We start from the raw sequence: 15,737 nt of genomic DNA on the forward strand, positions 1-15,737 counted from the left end.
TCCCCATGACTTCCCTCACTGCCTGCTGAGGAAACTCCTTGTAGGAAATTCCAGGCTCCTGCTCTCTCCCAGCTCCCAAACCTGCTTCTGATGGCCAAAAAATCCCCTCTTTTTGGCTCAGAAAGCCAAAGTGGCTATAAATGCACGTTTATTAAATCCAAACAATCTTTGGAATTTGAGGCAAATATCCCTCCCAGCAATTCCACTCATCCCACACCACCAATCCCCCAGGGCAATCCAAGCCTGGAGCAGCTTTTATAAATCCTTGGGCACATGGAATGGCAGCTCCTGCTCCATCACAACAGAGCCAAAATTGCTTTTTCAGCCCTTCCTTGGCTCTCCCCAGCTCCAGGAGAATTCCAGAGACCCTGGAGAGCAATTCCCAAAAAACCAGGAGTTTGTGGAGTTTGTTCTCCTGGAACCCCTTTGGGCCCTGGAAGTTTCCCTGGAATTTCTCCTCTCTGGAATTGTCCCAGAATTTTCTTCAACCAAAGGCTGCGAGCACAAATCAAACACAGGAAAACCCTTCCAGGGCTTCAAAAGCCCTGGATGCTTCAAAAGCTTCTTTTAAAAAAGAAAAAAAAAGAAAAAAAGAAAGCCTCAAATTTAAGGGAATGTTCATTGAAGGCAAACCCAAAGGAATACAAACCCTCTGGCTTTGGGAATCTGGGAAAGCCGAGATAAGGCCCTAAAAACCAACGGATGAAGCATTAAAATGAAATCTGCATTTCCAGCTTTCCTTGGAGGCTTTGTTGCTGTCAAATGCCCACAGCTGAAATAGGAGCCCTCAAAATAGCAGGAATATTTGGTAATACATGGGGAAGCATGGGAAAAAACTTGGAATTTGGTGTGGTGCCACCAAAGGGACAAAGTTTGGGGCTGTTCCCTGTCCCAGGAGCTCTAAAGGTGTTTGCAAACACTAGATTTTTATTCCTGCTTTCCCCAAGCACTGGGAGCGAGGTGTCAGAGCCTCAGGTGGGTTTGGGAATGTTCTGGTTTCTCTTGGGAATCATCGAGGTCACTCCCTGATTCCAACCCTTCCTCCTCCTCCTTTTCCTTCCTGGAGGAGCTCAGAGCATTTAAATCAATCCCAGGGAGACCCCAGGAGATTTCAGGGCTGGAAAAAGCTTTGGAGATAAAAGTCTCTTCCAAAGGCTAATTAAATTTAATTGGCTTAATCCCTTTGGCTCAGAGATCAAATCTTTTGCTCCTATTTTGTCCAGTTGGTGCTTGAGACCTCCCAGGTGTTTCCCAAGGGCAATTCCTGAATTCCTGGTGCTGAGGAGGGCTTTCCCTCCTGAGAAGAGTTTTCCACTCCTGAGAATGGGTTTTCCACTCCTGGGAATGGGTTTTCCCTGCTGGAGAGGCTCTTGGAAGAGTTTTAATTGTGCTGAGCAGCAGCAGGACCTGGCAGTGCTCTCTTAAAGCAGCATCATTTGAGGCAGCTCTAGAGGAACAAAATAATCTGATCTGGAATATGAAATGATCTGTTCTAGAGGTGAAAATAATCTGCTCTGAAAGGACAAAGACTCTGCTCTGGGATATTAAATAATCATCTCAGGAGAGCCAAGAATCTGCTTTGGAGGAGCAAAAGAATCTGCTCTGGAGGAATAAATAATCTGTTCTGGAATATTAAACAATCTGCTCTGGAGGGACAAAGAGTCTGTTCTGGAGGAACAAATAATTTGCCCTAGAGGAGCAAAGAATCTGTTCTGGAATATTAAACAATCTGCTCTGGAGGAATAAATAAACAGCTTGGAAAGAGCAAAGAATCTGCTCTGAAGGACAAACAAACTGCTCTGGAGGAATAAAGAATCTGCTCTGATGGACTAAATCATTTTCTCTGATGGACTAAATCATTTTCTCTGATGGACTAAATCATTTTCTCTGATGAACTAAATCATTTTCTCTGGAGCAATAAATAATCTGCTCTGGATTATTAAATAATCTGTACTGGAGGAGCAAAGAATTTTCTCTGGAGGGACAAAAAAAGTCTGGTCTGGAGGAAAAAATAATCTGGTCTGGAATATGAAATAGTCTGATCTGGAAGAGTAAATAATTTGCTTTGAAGGAATGAAAAATCAGCTTTGGAGGAGAAAAAAAAACAGGTCTGAAGGAATAAAGAATCTGCTCTGGAAGAACAAATGACCAGCTCTGGAATATGAAACAATCTGCTCTGAGGGAAGCACTGAGCTGCTCCCAAGGGATCCCTGGAGAGGCAGAGCTGGGAAGGAGTCGATTGGCTGAGAGGGGATGGAGGGGAGAAAATGGATCTGAGGGTGTGGGGGGATCCAGCTGGGGACAAAGAGGGACAATGCAAGGGGGCCAGGAAGAGGAAAATGGATCTGGGGGTGGGAAAGGCACCCAAATCCTGGATTCAGCCTGTTTCCTCCTGTTGTCCCTTCAGAGAGTGGGGGAAACTCATCCTCCCTGTGGTTTAGGGACAGTTGGGGACAGTCCCTCAGAGGAGTTGTGGGGGTGGCCTTGGTGGCCTCTCCAGCACTGTGGGGCACAGTGGGGTCACTGACAGGAGCCACAGGTGACCTGTGCTGCACCTGGGCCCCTTCCCTGTGCCCTGCAGGCCACATTCCCAACCCTTCCTCCTCAGGATGTGGGACAGTCCTGAGCTGGGACAGGCTGGGGACAGTGCTGAGCTGGGGCTGGGGACAGTGCTGAGCAGGGGCTGGGGACTGTCCTGAGCTGGGACGGGCTGGGGACAGTCCTGAACAGGGGCTGGGGACAGTCCTGAGCTGGGACGGGCTGGGGACAGTCCTGAGCAGGGGCTGGGGACAGTCCTGAGCTGGGACGGGCTGGGGACAGTCCTGAGCAGGGGCTGGGGACAGTCCTGAGCTGGGACGGGCTGGGGACAGTCCTGAGCAGGGGCTGGGGACAGTCCTGAGCTGGGACGGGCTGGGGACAGTCCTGAGCAGGGGCTGGGGACAGTCCTGAGCTGGGATGGGCTGGGGACAGTCCTGAGCTGGGACAGGCTGGGGACAGTCCTGAGCTGGGACAGGCTGGGGACAGTCCTGAGCTGGGACAGGCTGAGGACAGTCCTGAGCAGGGGCAGCTGTGTGGCAGCAGCCCCTGAGCTGGGGTGGAGCAGTGTCACCAAGCCCTGGGCAGAAACGGGACTGCCTGGGCTGGGTTTGAAATTCTGCCACCTCCAGGGAAGCCCTTGGAGAAGGGCTGTGCCTATGTGCAGCCATTGGAATATTTATGTTGTGGTTTTGCTTTTCCACGGCTGCTATTCCAGGAGAGGAGGGAAGAGCCGTCTGCGGGGTTTGGCCCAGTGACAGGGGATCCCACACGAGGAGCTGCTCGGAGCTGTTGGAGTGGGAGCAGTGGGAAGGGAAGTGGATGGATGGAAAAGTGAATGGAAAAGTCTCTTTTCTGTCCGTGGAAGCTCAGGGTGAGGGAAGGAGAATGGGGGTGTCTGGAGGGGGGGATGGGAGAGAGGATTTTGATGTCAGCCATCCCAAAATGTGCCAGGCAGCGGAGGCAGAATTCCTGGTCCTCATGAGGAAAAATGGCTTGGAATCCAGGGTTATGGAATTGTTCAGGTTGGAAGAGCCCTCTGAGATGAGTCAAACATCTCCCAACACTGCCAAGGCCACCACTGGCTCCTGTCCCCAAGTGCCACATCCACATGGATTTAAATCTCTGCAGGAGCAGGGAGTCCACCACTGGACAAGCCTTTCCATGGAGGAATCTTCCCAGTATCCAACCTAAGGCTCCCCTGGCACAGCCAGAGGCTGTTTCCTCTTGCATGGAATTCATGGCTGGAGCTGAGCCGGCTCTGCTCCTCCTTGGGATCTGCTCACTTTGGATCAACCCCGGGGACCTTCAGCTCTCTTGGAATTGTCACTTCCAGGGAGAGATGCCATTTCCCCCTGTTCTGCCCACATCCAGCATCTCCCCAAACCCAAAGTCTCGATCCAGTCACACTCTGGTCCCAGTGGGGAGCAGGGGATCCCTCAGTTTGCTCCTCCAGCCCCCAGAGTGTTCCCCTGAGGGCTTCTCTCCATTTTTCCAGCCTTTTCCTCCAAGTCCTGCAGGCCACGGAGATTCCCTGTAATTCCAGGCTGGAGCAGCTCACAAGGCACATCCCGAGGGGCGTCAGAGCTGATTCTGAGGGAAAATGTCAAAGCCCCTCTTTATCTGCACACTGTGCCCTCAGCTGGGGCTGGAGTGTCCCCAGAGGAGGCAGTTCAGGTCGGTATCCCAGGATAACCTGTTCCAGTCTGGGTCCTTTGTTTTCCCCACTGTTTTTCCTGCCAGTGGAAATGTTCTGCTCCCGTCTGGTGTTTGCCTGGGAATATTTATAGAGAGGATCTGGAGCTTTCCCCTCGCCAGACACAACCCAAGCTGTGCTGGATTCCTCTCAAGTCCCGCCTTTCCTGCTCCTCTTCCCATCCCAGCCACTCCTGGGGTGCTTCTTTCCCTGTCCCCATCCATCCCCACCCTGTGACCAGAGCTGGGGGTGGCATTTCCACTGCCAGGGCTCCTGGAGTCCCCTCCTGTGAGGTGTTGGCATCTGGTAAAGCAGATTTGGGAGAGAAATGGGATGAAATCCAGACTGGAGCCAGCCCACCCTCCGTAACTCCTTAAAAAGGGATTTTCTGCATAAATAAGTCAAGGGATGGGGTGGATGAATCATCTCCATGGTGACCATTGGGATTGATGGTCACCTCTGAGGTGGCCAGAAGATGAGGAATTCCCTTGTTTGTCTCTCTTGGAAAATCCATCTGGATTCAGCTCTGCCTCATTCTTATCCCATTGCTGGATTTCACCTTGTGCTGTTTTGTCCCCATTCCTTGAAAACCTTCCATTGCCAGCCCCACCATTCCCTTCCTGAATTCCCATCAGGCTGGCACTGATGGGTATTTTGGTCTATTTTCCCTCTCCCCAGCCCAATTCCAGCACCCAGAGCTGCCTGGAGTTTTCCCAGGTTGGTTGGGAAATCCTCCCCGTCCTGCAGCCCCCCAGAGCTGGGAATTCTCAGTGGGTGGCACCAAAACTCACTGCAAATGTTTTTATATTTCCATTTATTTATCCATAAAATCTTCCATGGTGGGGGTGGCAGGAGGGGATAGGGCTGGGGGGGACACCTGAGGACACTGAGGGACAAGGGAGGGAGCTACTGCAATGCCTTATGATACAGAGAGGGAAAATCCTTTCCTGAAGAAGGGAAGCCCCAGGGAGAGCTCAGAGCCCCTGCCAGGCCCTAAAGGATCTCCAGGAGAGCTGGAGAGGGACTGGGGACAAGGGATGGAGGGACAGGACACAGGGAATGGCTTCCCCCTGCCCAGGGCAGGGCTGGATAGGATATTGGGAAGGAATTCCTGGCTGGGAGGGTGGGGAGGCCCTGGCACAGGGTGCCCAGAGCAGTTGAGCATGGATCCCTGGCAGTGTCCCAGTGGCTGCCCCTGGATCTTTGCAAGTGTCCAAGGCTAGGCTGGAGCAGCCTGGGACAGTGGAAAGTATCCCTGCCCATGGCAAGGGTGGGAACAGATGGGTTTAAGGTCCCTTCCAACCCAAACCATTCCATGATTCTGTGATCTCCCTTTCATCTGTACCAAAAAGTGGCTGGACCCTTGGACATCCCAGTCCCATCCCTTCCTCCATCCATCCATCCATCCATCCATCCATCCCCATCCATCCATCCATCCCAAAGGTGCAGCAGCACTGCCAGGACCCCTCCTCATCCCTGGGAATTCTGCTTCCCTCTGGCTCCTCCACCAGCCAGGATCAGCAGCTTTTCCGTGTTTAATTTTTCAGGATGTTCCAGGGGAAGCAGCGAAGCTCCTGGAGGAGGGGGCATGAGCAGGGTCTGGTTCTGGGCCTTTCAGAGCTGTTTTCCCTTATTTTGATTTATTTGGGATCATCCCAGTCCCTGGGAGCAGCAGCTGAACAAGGCTGGCAGATGGGTAACACCCCCAGCTCTGGAACATCCCTCCCTCCCTCGAGGGAATCTCTGCTCCTTCCCCACTCCCTGTTCCTTCAGCAGCTCCCAGGGATGCCAGAGGTACCGGGACAGACATTCTGACTCTGCTCCCTCCTGCCCCTGCACTGCCACATGTGATTCTCAAGGGATACTGAGGAGGAAAAGGTATTTTTATTCCTTCCCTAGCATGGAGAAATCGTGGAAGCAGCATCCCAGGATCATTCCTGCCTGCCCTGGGATGATCCCACCAGGAGATCAGGATATAGGACTCTTGTTCCTTCATTTTATTGATTAAAAATTTAGTTTTACAGGGAGGAGCAAGGAGCTGAAATATCGAATTCCTGACTCCTGCTCATCCAGCAAAACCTTTCCCAGCCCTGGGCTGGAATCCTGGCACTTTCTCCTGCTCCCGGATTATGTAAGGAGCTTTTTAATAATATCCATGGTGCTCTGGCTCTTCTGGCTCTTGTCCCTCCTGTGGTCACCCTTCACTGCCACACGTGATTCCCAAGAGATGCTGAGGTGGGCAGGAGATTTTTATTCCTTCCCCAGCACAGAGAAATTGTGGAAGCAGCATCCCAGGAGCATCCCTGCCTGCCCTGGGATGACCCCCAGGAGAGCAGCTTCCCAGACATTTGTTCCCTCTTTTTAATGATTAAAAATTCAGCTTAATAGGACATGAGCAAGGAGCTGGAATATTGAATTCCTGGATCCTGCTCATCCAGCAAAACCTTTCCCAGCCCTGGGCTGGAATCCTGGTGCTTTCTCCTGCTCCTGGATTATGTAAGGAGCTTTTTAATAATATCCATGGAGCCATCTGGCCCCAGATTTGGGATGCAAATGCAATATGTTACCTAAAAATAGCACAGCAGCTCTGTGGGGTTGTACAACACCTCCTGCTCCTCAGGAAGGGAGGGAGCTGGGAAGGGAGAGAGCAGGGAAAAACCTCCTCTCCAGGCTGGGGAGGAGCTCTGCAGTCCCAGCTCCTGCCCCTTCCCTCTCCATGACCCAGGGATGGGGTGAAAGGCACCCAAATAAACGAAAAGTGGAAGATAAATTAGGAATTTCTGTAGGGAAGCTTTGTGTTCCAGCTCAAGGTGGGAGCTGGGGTTTGTCCTGGATATTTATCCCAGTTGATGCTGTAGGAATTCCAGAGCCATGGAATGCTTTTGGTTGGGAGGGACTTTAAAGTCCATCCATTGGGCAGGGACACCTCCCCTATCTCAGGTTCTCCAAACCCCATCCAACCTGGCCTGGGACACTTCCAGGCTGGAATTCCAGAGGTGCTAGGGGGAAGCATTGGCTCCATGCCCTCAACCCTTGGTGATCAGACTGCAGAGACCCCTTTGCTTCTTTCCCAGCCTTTGCTCCATCCCAGATTCCCTGTGAGCCTCCCTCTTTTGCTGGCAAAGCCATTTTCCCTTCTCTCTCCCATTCCTGCCATTCCCTTCTCCCTGAAGCAAATGGAAATTACATTTTTCATTTGCGGAGGTGTCATTCTGTCATGACAACTGGGATGACTCCAAAGCTCCCTGGGCAGCCCATTCCAGGGCCTGACCACCCTTTCCATGAGAGAAATTTCCCTAAATCCAACGTGAGCCTCCCCTGACACAGCCTGAGGCCATTTCCTCTCATCCTGTCCCTTTTTCCTAGGAGAAATTCCCGTCTCCCCAGCTGCCTCATCCTGTCTGGGAGTTGTGGAGTCAGAAGGTCTCCCCTGAGCCTCCTTTTCTCCAGGGTAAATTTATTCCCTTGGATCCAGCTGGGCTGGGCTCCCCCAGACCCGGCACAGCCCCCAGGACATCATTCCTGCTGCATCCCAGTGGGAACTGCCCCTTTTCCCAGGTGGATGTGGCAGACATCTCCCTTTTATCCAGGAGGAAATTCCTTGTCCCTAATTGCTTCTAGAGCTCATCCTGCAGCACAGACACCCCAGGACAAATCTGGAGTGAATGGATTTCCCTGGAAAAGCTTTGTGGCCTCATCTGGGATCAGCCCTCAGATTCCAGCTTCACCTCCCCGTTCCCAGGCAGCTTCCAGGGAACTCGAACCCAAATTCCATGGAAATCAGAGCACGCTCAGGGCAGCCAAACTGGTGCAACTGGTGCCTTCACAACTCCACATTTTCCCAGGGTGGGATTGCAGCTCTCGCTTCCTTGGAGCCACGTTTCCATGGCAATTGGGTTTTTTGTTTTAATCTATAAATCTTTGTCTGGAAAAAATGTGAGCATTGGGAGCTTGGTCAAGATTCCTGCCTGGATATGGAGGGGTTAGAGGGGCAGGAGACTCCTGGGAGCCCAGGGAACATCCAGACATCCCCTGCTCAGCAGGGGCTGGGGGTGACCTGAGGACACAAATCCAAGTCCCGAGTGCTTCCGGGAATAATGAGGAATATGGGAGGATCTCGGGAATCTCGGTGTTGGTGGGAACTGGGAGTACACCCAGAGCAGCTTGGGCTGCTCCATCCCAGTGCTGGGAATTCCTGCCGTTCCCAGGGGTCACACAGGAGGTGGGGCAGGTCCTGGGAAGATGGGGGATCCCTGGGAAGTTGTAGGAGCCTTGGGATGAGCAAATCCCTGGAAGGTTGGGGATCCCTGAGAAGGTTGGGGATCCCTGGGAAGGTTGGGGAGCCCTGGGGAGGTAGGGGAGCTCTGGCTCATCATTTCCTTGGTGGTACCAAGCAAAGGATGCTGTAAAACCTCAGGATGAGCTCAGCATCCCAGAGGATTCCTGGGGCTTGTCTGGCCCCTGCTCCAGGCCCTTCCTTCCTAAAAAATACTGGAAATCCTGGTCCCAAAGTGCCCTCCAAGGATGCACATCTGGGCTCCCTGTCGGATGTGGCTCCTGGGGCTGCCCTGGGGCCTTATCCCCCCCTGGGCCCCCTGGTGATGGGAAGAGCCCCTAGAGACAGTTCCAGCCCAAGGAATTCCTTGGGATGTTGTTCCCGTTTTACAGAAGGGAGACTGAGGCCAAGGACAGTGAAAATCCAGGAGAATCCAAACCTTTCCCAGCTCTGTTCTCTCTGCCCAGAGCAGGAGAAGATTTATAGGAATTAACTGATGAGTTCCCAGATGGAGCCATGGGGGACCTGCTTTGGCTTTCTCCAAGCAGCAATATCCCCCCTGAAGCTGCTGGCTGGGGTTAACAATTCCAGAGCTCAGGATAACAGTTCCAGATGATAACAACTCCAGAGCTCAAGATAACAATTCTAGGGCTCAGGATAACAGTTCCAGAGGATAACAATTCCAGAGCTGTGGGATAACAGTTCCAGAAGTGAGGAATAACTGTTTCAGAACTGGGGAGAACAATTCCACCAGGAACACCTCCCTGCTCTGGCTGTATCCTCATCTCCCAATAAATCAGTGAAGCTCTAGCTGTTCATTCCTGGGGGAATAGGATGTGTTTGGACAGGAGCAGGCAAGGTGAGAGGGAAGCTCCCAGCTTTCGGCAGCACATGGGATTTTAATTCCTGAATTTTCAGGGATGAGCTTGGATGAGCTCAGAGCTTGGTCCCAGCCGAGCTCTGCTGGAGCTCCCTGCAGAGTTTTCCAGGGATGGTCTTCCCAAAAAAGTCATGGAAAGGCAACAGCAAGAGTAGGAAGCTGAGCTTCCCTCTGCAGCCAGCAGGGAGCAGGTGCTGAATTAATCCCGGATTTAATTCAAGCTCTTTTAATCCTGCAGGGAAAAGAGCAGCTCGGGAATTGTCGGGAGACACCACCCTGGGTGCAGGAATGGATTTAATGGGTGGGAAAATGCAGTTCTCAAGGAATTTTGGATTATTCCCAGCCTGAAATGCCCTAAAACCTGAATTTCCAGGCTCTGAGAGTGGGGCTGGAGATGAAGGAACGTTTCCCCACATCCCAAAATGAGGTTTAAAACTGGGATGTGCCAAATGCCAAGGAATTGGGATTGATTTTGAATTTATCTGACCCAATCCAAAGATTTCAGGGTTATTTTTCCCCACATTGATGGGTGATTCCAAAAAAATGGGCTCAGGATTCATTGGGAGACTCTGCTGGGTGCGGGAATGGATTCACTGTATGGAAAAATGCAGTTTCCAAGGAATTTTTTATTATTCTCAACTGGAATGGGCTATAAACTTAATTTCCAGGCTCTGAGAGTGGGGCTGGGGACACATGAAGTGTTCCCAACATCCCAAACAAGGTTAAAAACCAGGAGGTGCAACCCAAATCCCAAGAGATTGGGGTCGATTTTAGTTTCTCTGAGTGAATCCAAAGATTTCAGGATTATTTTTCCCCACAGTAATGGATATTTATGAAAAACAGGAAGGGAAAAGCAGTGGCTCAGCCCTAGAGCTCCAGGAGAAATTCCGAGAAAAAGCCATTCCAAGTCATGCTAAAATTGGGAAAAAAATTGTCAAATTGGAAAAAAAAAAATTGTCAAAATGTCAAAAGTTCCTAAAATTGGAAATATGAATAAAATCATGGCTGGGATTTTTCCCTGGGACACTGAGAGCCCTCTCCAGTGCCTGGGGTTGCCGTGGACCTCTTTGGGATTTGCTGTGTCCAGGGAAAATTCTTCCAGAAATGAATGATCCCAAACCCAGATTTTTGGTGCTGCTGGGCCCTCCCTTTTCCCACAATGCCGGGAAATATTTAATTCCCACTAAAGCTCCAGAATCCCAGCATGGATGCAGACTATCTAGGATGCAGTTAATGCGTTCTGATCCAGGCATTTCCATCCAAGCTGGGCTTGTAACTTCCATCCCACAGCAGCAAACAGGAATTTTGGAAGGAATAGATTTTTTTAGGAGAAGGGACAATTTTTCCAAGTCAATTCCATGTTTTTGGTTTCATCCTTGTGCAGGAAAAACAAGAAAAGCTGCCTGGGGTTGGCAGCTCCTCTAAAAAAATCCTGTTTCTTTTGTTTTCCTGGTTACCATCACTGATGAAATTCCACAATTGTGGGGTTTAATCCCAAGGTTTTTTCCATGGTGTGGCCTTTCCCTCCCTTTCCATGGGCACCACTGCCTTCATTCCAGGATTTTCCATTTCAAATTCCAAATCCTGCTGGTTTTAAGATTAGTCTGGATACCTGCAGGCTGGATCTTGGTATGGATGGACAGGGTCCTGGATATGGTCCCTTGGGCATGGGAAATCCATGGAATTAGAGCTGGGGCAGATGCAGAAATGGGCAAAGGAGTTTTGGATGGAAAATATTTTTGGGAAAATTCCTGTTGCCCAACAAATTAAACTAAATAGGAGTTTCTTCATCTGAGGTGTCAGGGAATTACTGAGGGAAGCAGATGGAATCTCCTCCGGAGTGCTGGAAGGGGATCAACACCCAGCAGAGCCGTAGGGGTGGGTGGATTGGCAGGAGCAGGAATAACAGGATGGGAATTGCAGCTGGAGGGGTTGGAGGGAGCTTGGGAAGAGTTTGAGCCTGGCCTGGTCTGGGATTTGGGCAGTTGGGGCAGATCCTGGGATGCTGTGGGGCTGCAGAAATAGGATGGGACTGGGATGGCATTGGGATGTTCTCCATCACCAAAGGCATTTGGGAAGAGCTGGCAGGGGTTTGTTCCCAGAATCTGTTGGAATGTGTGGTTTGGGGCTGGGGTTTTCCCAGGACCCTGGCCTGAGGTCTCAGGAATTTCGGACACCTGGATCAGCTCCTGACCATGGCTTTGCTGAGCTGGGAGGTGATGCCTTGATGGGGCTGGAAGGGAGGGGATCCAAACCCTGGGAGGCTCCCATTGATCCTGGCAAACCCCACCCTAAACCCATCCCCACCTATGGCTTTCACTTGTTTGCCTTGGCAGCTCCTGGGTCAGCAGGGTCTGTTCAGGTGGGATTTTGGAAGGAATTTCTGGCTGTGAGGGTGGGCAGGGCTGGCACAGGGTGCCCAGAGCAGCTGTGGCTGCCCCTGGATCCCTCCAAGTGTCCAAGGCCAGGCTGGACAGGACTTGGAGCTACCTGGGATAGTGGAAGGTGTTCCTGCCATGGCAGGGGTGGCACTGTGTGGGCTTTGAGGCCTCTTCCAACCCAAACCATTCCATGGATCCGTGATCCCGTGAGGAAAATCCGCTTGGGAGAAAGCAGCAGATCCCTTTGTCAGCAGAGTTAGATCCTCAGTTGCTGAGATCCACAGAACATCATCCACTTTCCCTTCATTGTCTCCTTGTCCCCTGCCCATGTCCTCTCAACCCTGTTTGTGCAGCCCCTGGAGAAGCAGCTCCAAGGTTGGGAGTGGTTGGGATTCCCTACTCCCGAGATCCTCCCAGAGCTGTTAGAAGTTGAAATGCACAATGAATTAGTAGGAAAATCCTACAGAATAGTGGGAAGCTGAGGAATGATTCATCCTCCAACAGAAACTCCTTGGATGTGGAGGTGGCACTGCTGGCCACCAGTGTGGATCCAGATCCAGGAATATTCCAGGTTTAGGCCAAATTTGGCCTCATTAACGACTTCCTTTGTCAGTCCTTAGTCGCAGCAGGAATTTAGGGTTTGTTGGCATGTGAGAGCAGCAGGAATCCCCAGGTGTGTGGGGACAGGAGCCCACAGGGCTGATCTTATCACATCAGTTCTGCTTCCAAAGCCACTTTGTGACTTTTGTCCACTTGCTTTAGTGGAAAAGAGGGACTGACCTCGAGTTACTCCACATGGATTTGGGATGTGGAAACCTCCCATTGCCCCAAGGTCTGAGGTGTCCAAGCCTAAAAGGCTTTTCCAGGTTGGAGCAGCTGCCAAACCCAAAATTCCTTGAAATTCAGGACATTTTTTATGTCATTTCATGACCAACATTCCCAAGTGGCCTTGGGCTGTGTCAGGGATGGGACAGCAGAGGAACATCCATGAATCCATGAATCCTCAGCATTGGAGCCCTCCTGGAGAGTGGGAACAGCTCGGGTTGGGGAAGGAGGAGTTGGTTTGTTTTGGTGATGTGGGAATGTCACCAAAGTGTCCTGGAAGCAAATTCCAGCTGGAAAGGGGAGGTCCCCTCCTGGTTTCTCTTCCTTGGAAGTTCAGAGCAGGCTGGAGCCGCTGTTCCAGGGAGGGGGAGCTGGGATCAGGAACTGGGGATGCTCCTGGTGCTGATGGGAGGTGGTTTGGGATGAGCCCGGGAGTGGTCTGTTCCCAGCAAATCCTGCTGCTGGATTTCCTCCCTCAATTGCCAGGGATCCAATCATTCAGGTGGGAACATTCCAGCTGTTCTTGAGCTCATTAACCTTCCCCTTCTCTTCCAGAGGAGACGACGTTTGAGGCTGGAGTCAAAGTGCAGATCCACAGCCAGTCTGAGCCTCCCTTTGTCCAGGAGCTGGGATTTGGAGTGGCCCCTGGATTCCAGACCTTTGTGGCCACCCAGGAGCAAAGGGTAAGTCCCAAATTCCTGCTCCACCCCAGGATCCCTCCAGGGCTTCCTGGGAGAGGTTCCTTCTCCATGATTGATGCCCCTTGAGATGCAGCTCCATCATTAACAGGTTTTGATGCCTTGCTTCAAATTTCTTGGGATGAGGTCAGCTTTTCCAGATTATGTTCCATGAGTTCCCACCATCCTGCATTCCCACAGTTACTTAAAGTCCCACAGTAATTCCATCTCAGGAGGGATTTCATACCTGGTGACTTTCCTGCTTTGCTCTTCCATGGCAGTTCTGAGTGCTGGGTCCTGTCCAACCCACTGGGGTTTTCCCAGAAAAAACATACTCCAAGGATATAAAAAGAGGCAGGTGGGCAGAGTTCCCTGATGGAGAACAGTGGGAATCTTTCAGGTGACACCAAAATATGCACGTGATTTATGACAAACTCTGCTGGGATACCTGGGAGTCAAATCCCAGCAGTGACACATCCACATGGATGGATGGATGATGGATGGATGGATGGATGGATGGATGGATAATGGATGGATGGATGGATGGATGGATGGATGGATGGATTGATGGATGATGGATGGATGGATGGATAATGGATGGATGAATGGATGATGGATGGATGGATGGATGGATGGATGGATGGATGGATGGATTGATGATGGATGGATGGATGGATGGATTGATGGATGATGGATGGATGGATGGATTGATGGATGATGGATGGATGGAGGGATGGATGGATGGATGGATGAGGGATGGATTGGGGATTGACCCCAGATCCTCCTCAAGTACATGAAAAAATCCAGTGGAATAATTCTTCCCCGCAGCTGGACAGGGATGGGCAGGAATGGGAAGGGCTGGAAAGGGATGTGCAGGGATGGACAGGGATGGAAAAAAGTGGAAAAGGATGGATAGGCCTGGACAGGGATGGATGAGTGGATGGCGGATGGATAGATGGACAGACAGGAATGGATGGGCAGGGATGGATGGACAGGGATAGATAGACAGGGATGGGAAGGGCTGGACAGGGCATTGTGTGGTGCCTGATGCCCAAAGATTTTGAGAACAGCTCCTCAAGTCAGACCCACCTGGGAGCTCCAGCAGCGATTGAAAAGATTTGTATTCCTTAAAAATCCCATCCTGGATAAGATTTGGGAGCAGGGCTGGGAGCTGGAGCCTGCAGAGAGGATCTCAAGGACTTTGGGTTAAATTGATGCAAATTCCAGGGCTTTGCTGCAGCTGCTGGAATCCTTCTCCACCTCATTGTCAGCACTGCCTATTCCAATATTTCCGTTGAAAAATGAGAATTCCAACCAGGAGAACGTCATCCAGATGACTGAGAAGGGAGAACATCCCTCCCCAGATCCCCCCTTCCACGTGGGAGATGTAGAGGACAGAAGAACAGATTTAGGGACTCTCAGCTCCAGGGTTCCCTTTTTCCAGGGGTTTTGCCAGAGTTTTGCTGCTGGGAGAGGGAAGGGCTCATTCCTGGGATTTTCTGACTGGCTTAAAATCATCTGAGGGCTCCAAAGCCTTTTCCCAGGAGAGATGGAGGGATCTCCAGTATTCAGCTCCCACCCCAATCCCTCTTCCCAGAAAGTAATTTTTAACCTAATTACAGCTATTAATAACTTCCTCTAATTAATTATCCCTCGGGGACCTTCTGGGCTTCCCCCACCTTCCCAATGTGCAGCTTTTATCCTAATCCCTGATTTAGTCTGGGTTTTTCCAACTAAATCTCTCTGTCTGTGCTGCTCCTTTAATAAACCAGAGCCAAAGATGGAACAGCTCCAGGAAAATCCCCCAGGAACTGAGCCAAGGCAGTTATTGGGGTCCTGAACCCAGAGTTTTGCACTCTGGGCCATAAAAGAAATGATCCTGCAGCCAGAAAAGACAGGAATAAAGATAAAGTGGAGCTGGTTTTCTATCTTCCAGCTCTGAGCAGCCTCAGAGAGTTAAAAGCTCTTTTTCCAGAGATAAAAAGTGCAGAGTGGGGAAGATCTAGAATGGTGGGAGCTGTGGATCCTCTGTGGGACAGAATTTGGGGTGTGGAGGGTTCATTTCTGGTTCTGGTATCGTTCCCTGTGGCCCTGCTCAAATCTCTTCCTTCTTTCCCCATCCCACTCTGGAAATCAGAGTATTCCTGGGCTTTGCTCCCTGATTTTCTGCAGCTGCTGGGCACCTGTGAGGCTTTACATCTTGGGACCAGGGGATAAATCCTGCCTTTCCACCCAGAGCTTCCCAAAATCCCCCTGTCCAGAGCCAGCTCTGCCTCTGTGGTTAAGATCTCATTAAATCTCCCTTCACAGTGAGCTCTCAGGCTGGAAAAATGGGAATTAAATCAGCTTTGCTCCTCCTCCTGCAGTGGCTGAGCCCTGTGGCTCCTGCAAGGAGACACTTCTGGGCTGCATTTCCCACTTTGGGAGTTAATGCAGGAGTGACCTCGGGAGCATCCTGGGAGGGACC

At 51.2% G+C, this 15,737-nt stretch overlaps 1 protein-coding gene across 2 annotated transcripts in view; it reads left to right on the forward strand.

The window, feature by feature from the left end:
• Nucleotides 1-15,737, forward strand: part of LOC310918686 (acid-sensing ion channel 2) — a 395,266-nt gene that overhangs the window by 364,703 nt on the left and 14,826 nt on the right. For both annotated transcript variants that reach the window (XR_014591724.1, XM_083877632.1), the window contains exon 3: nucleotides 13,149-13,276. Coding sequence is in view for 1 of the 2 variants with exons in the window: in XM_083877632.1 (XP_083733758.1) it covers nucleotides 13,149-13,276 (128 nt within the window). In the remaining variant the exon portion in view is untranslated. The remainder of the gene's footprint in view (nucleotides 1-13,148; nucleotides 13,277-15,737) is intronic.

Source organism: Zosterops lateralis (assembly GCF_965231275.1).
Source record: "Zosterops lateralis genome assembly, chromosome: 24".
Lineage (NCBI taxonomy): Eukaryota > Metazoa > Chordata > Aves > Passeriformes > Zosteropidae > Zosterops > Zosterops lateralis.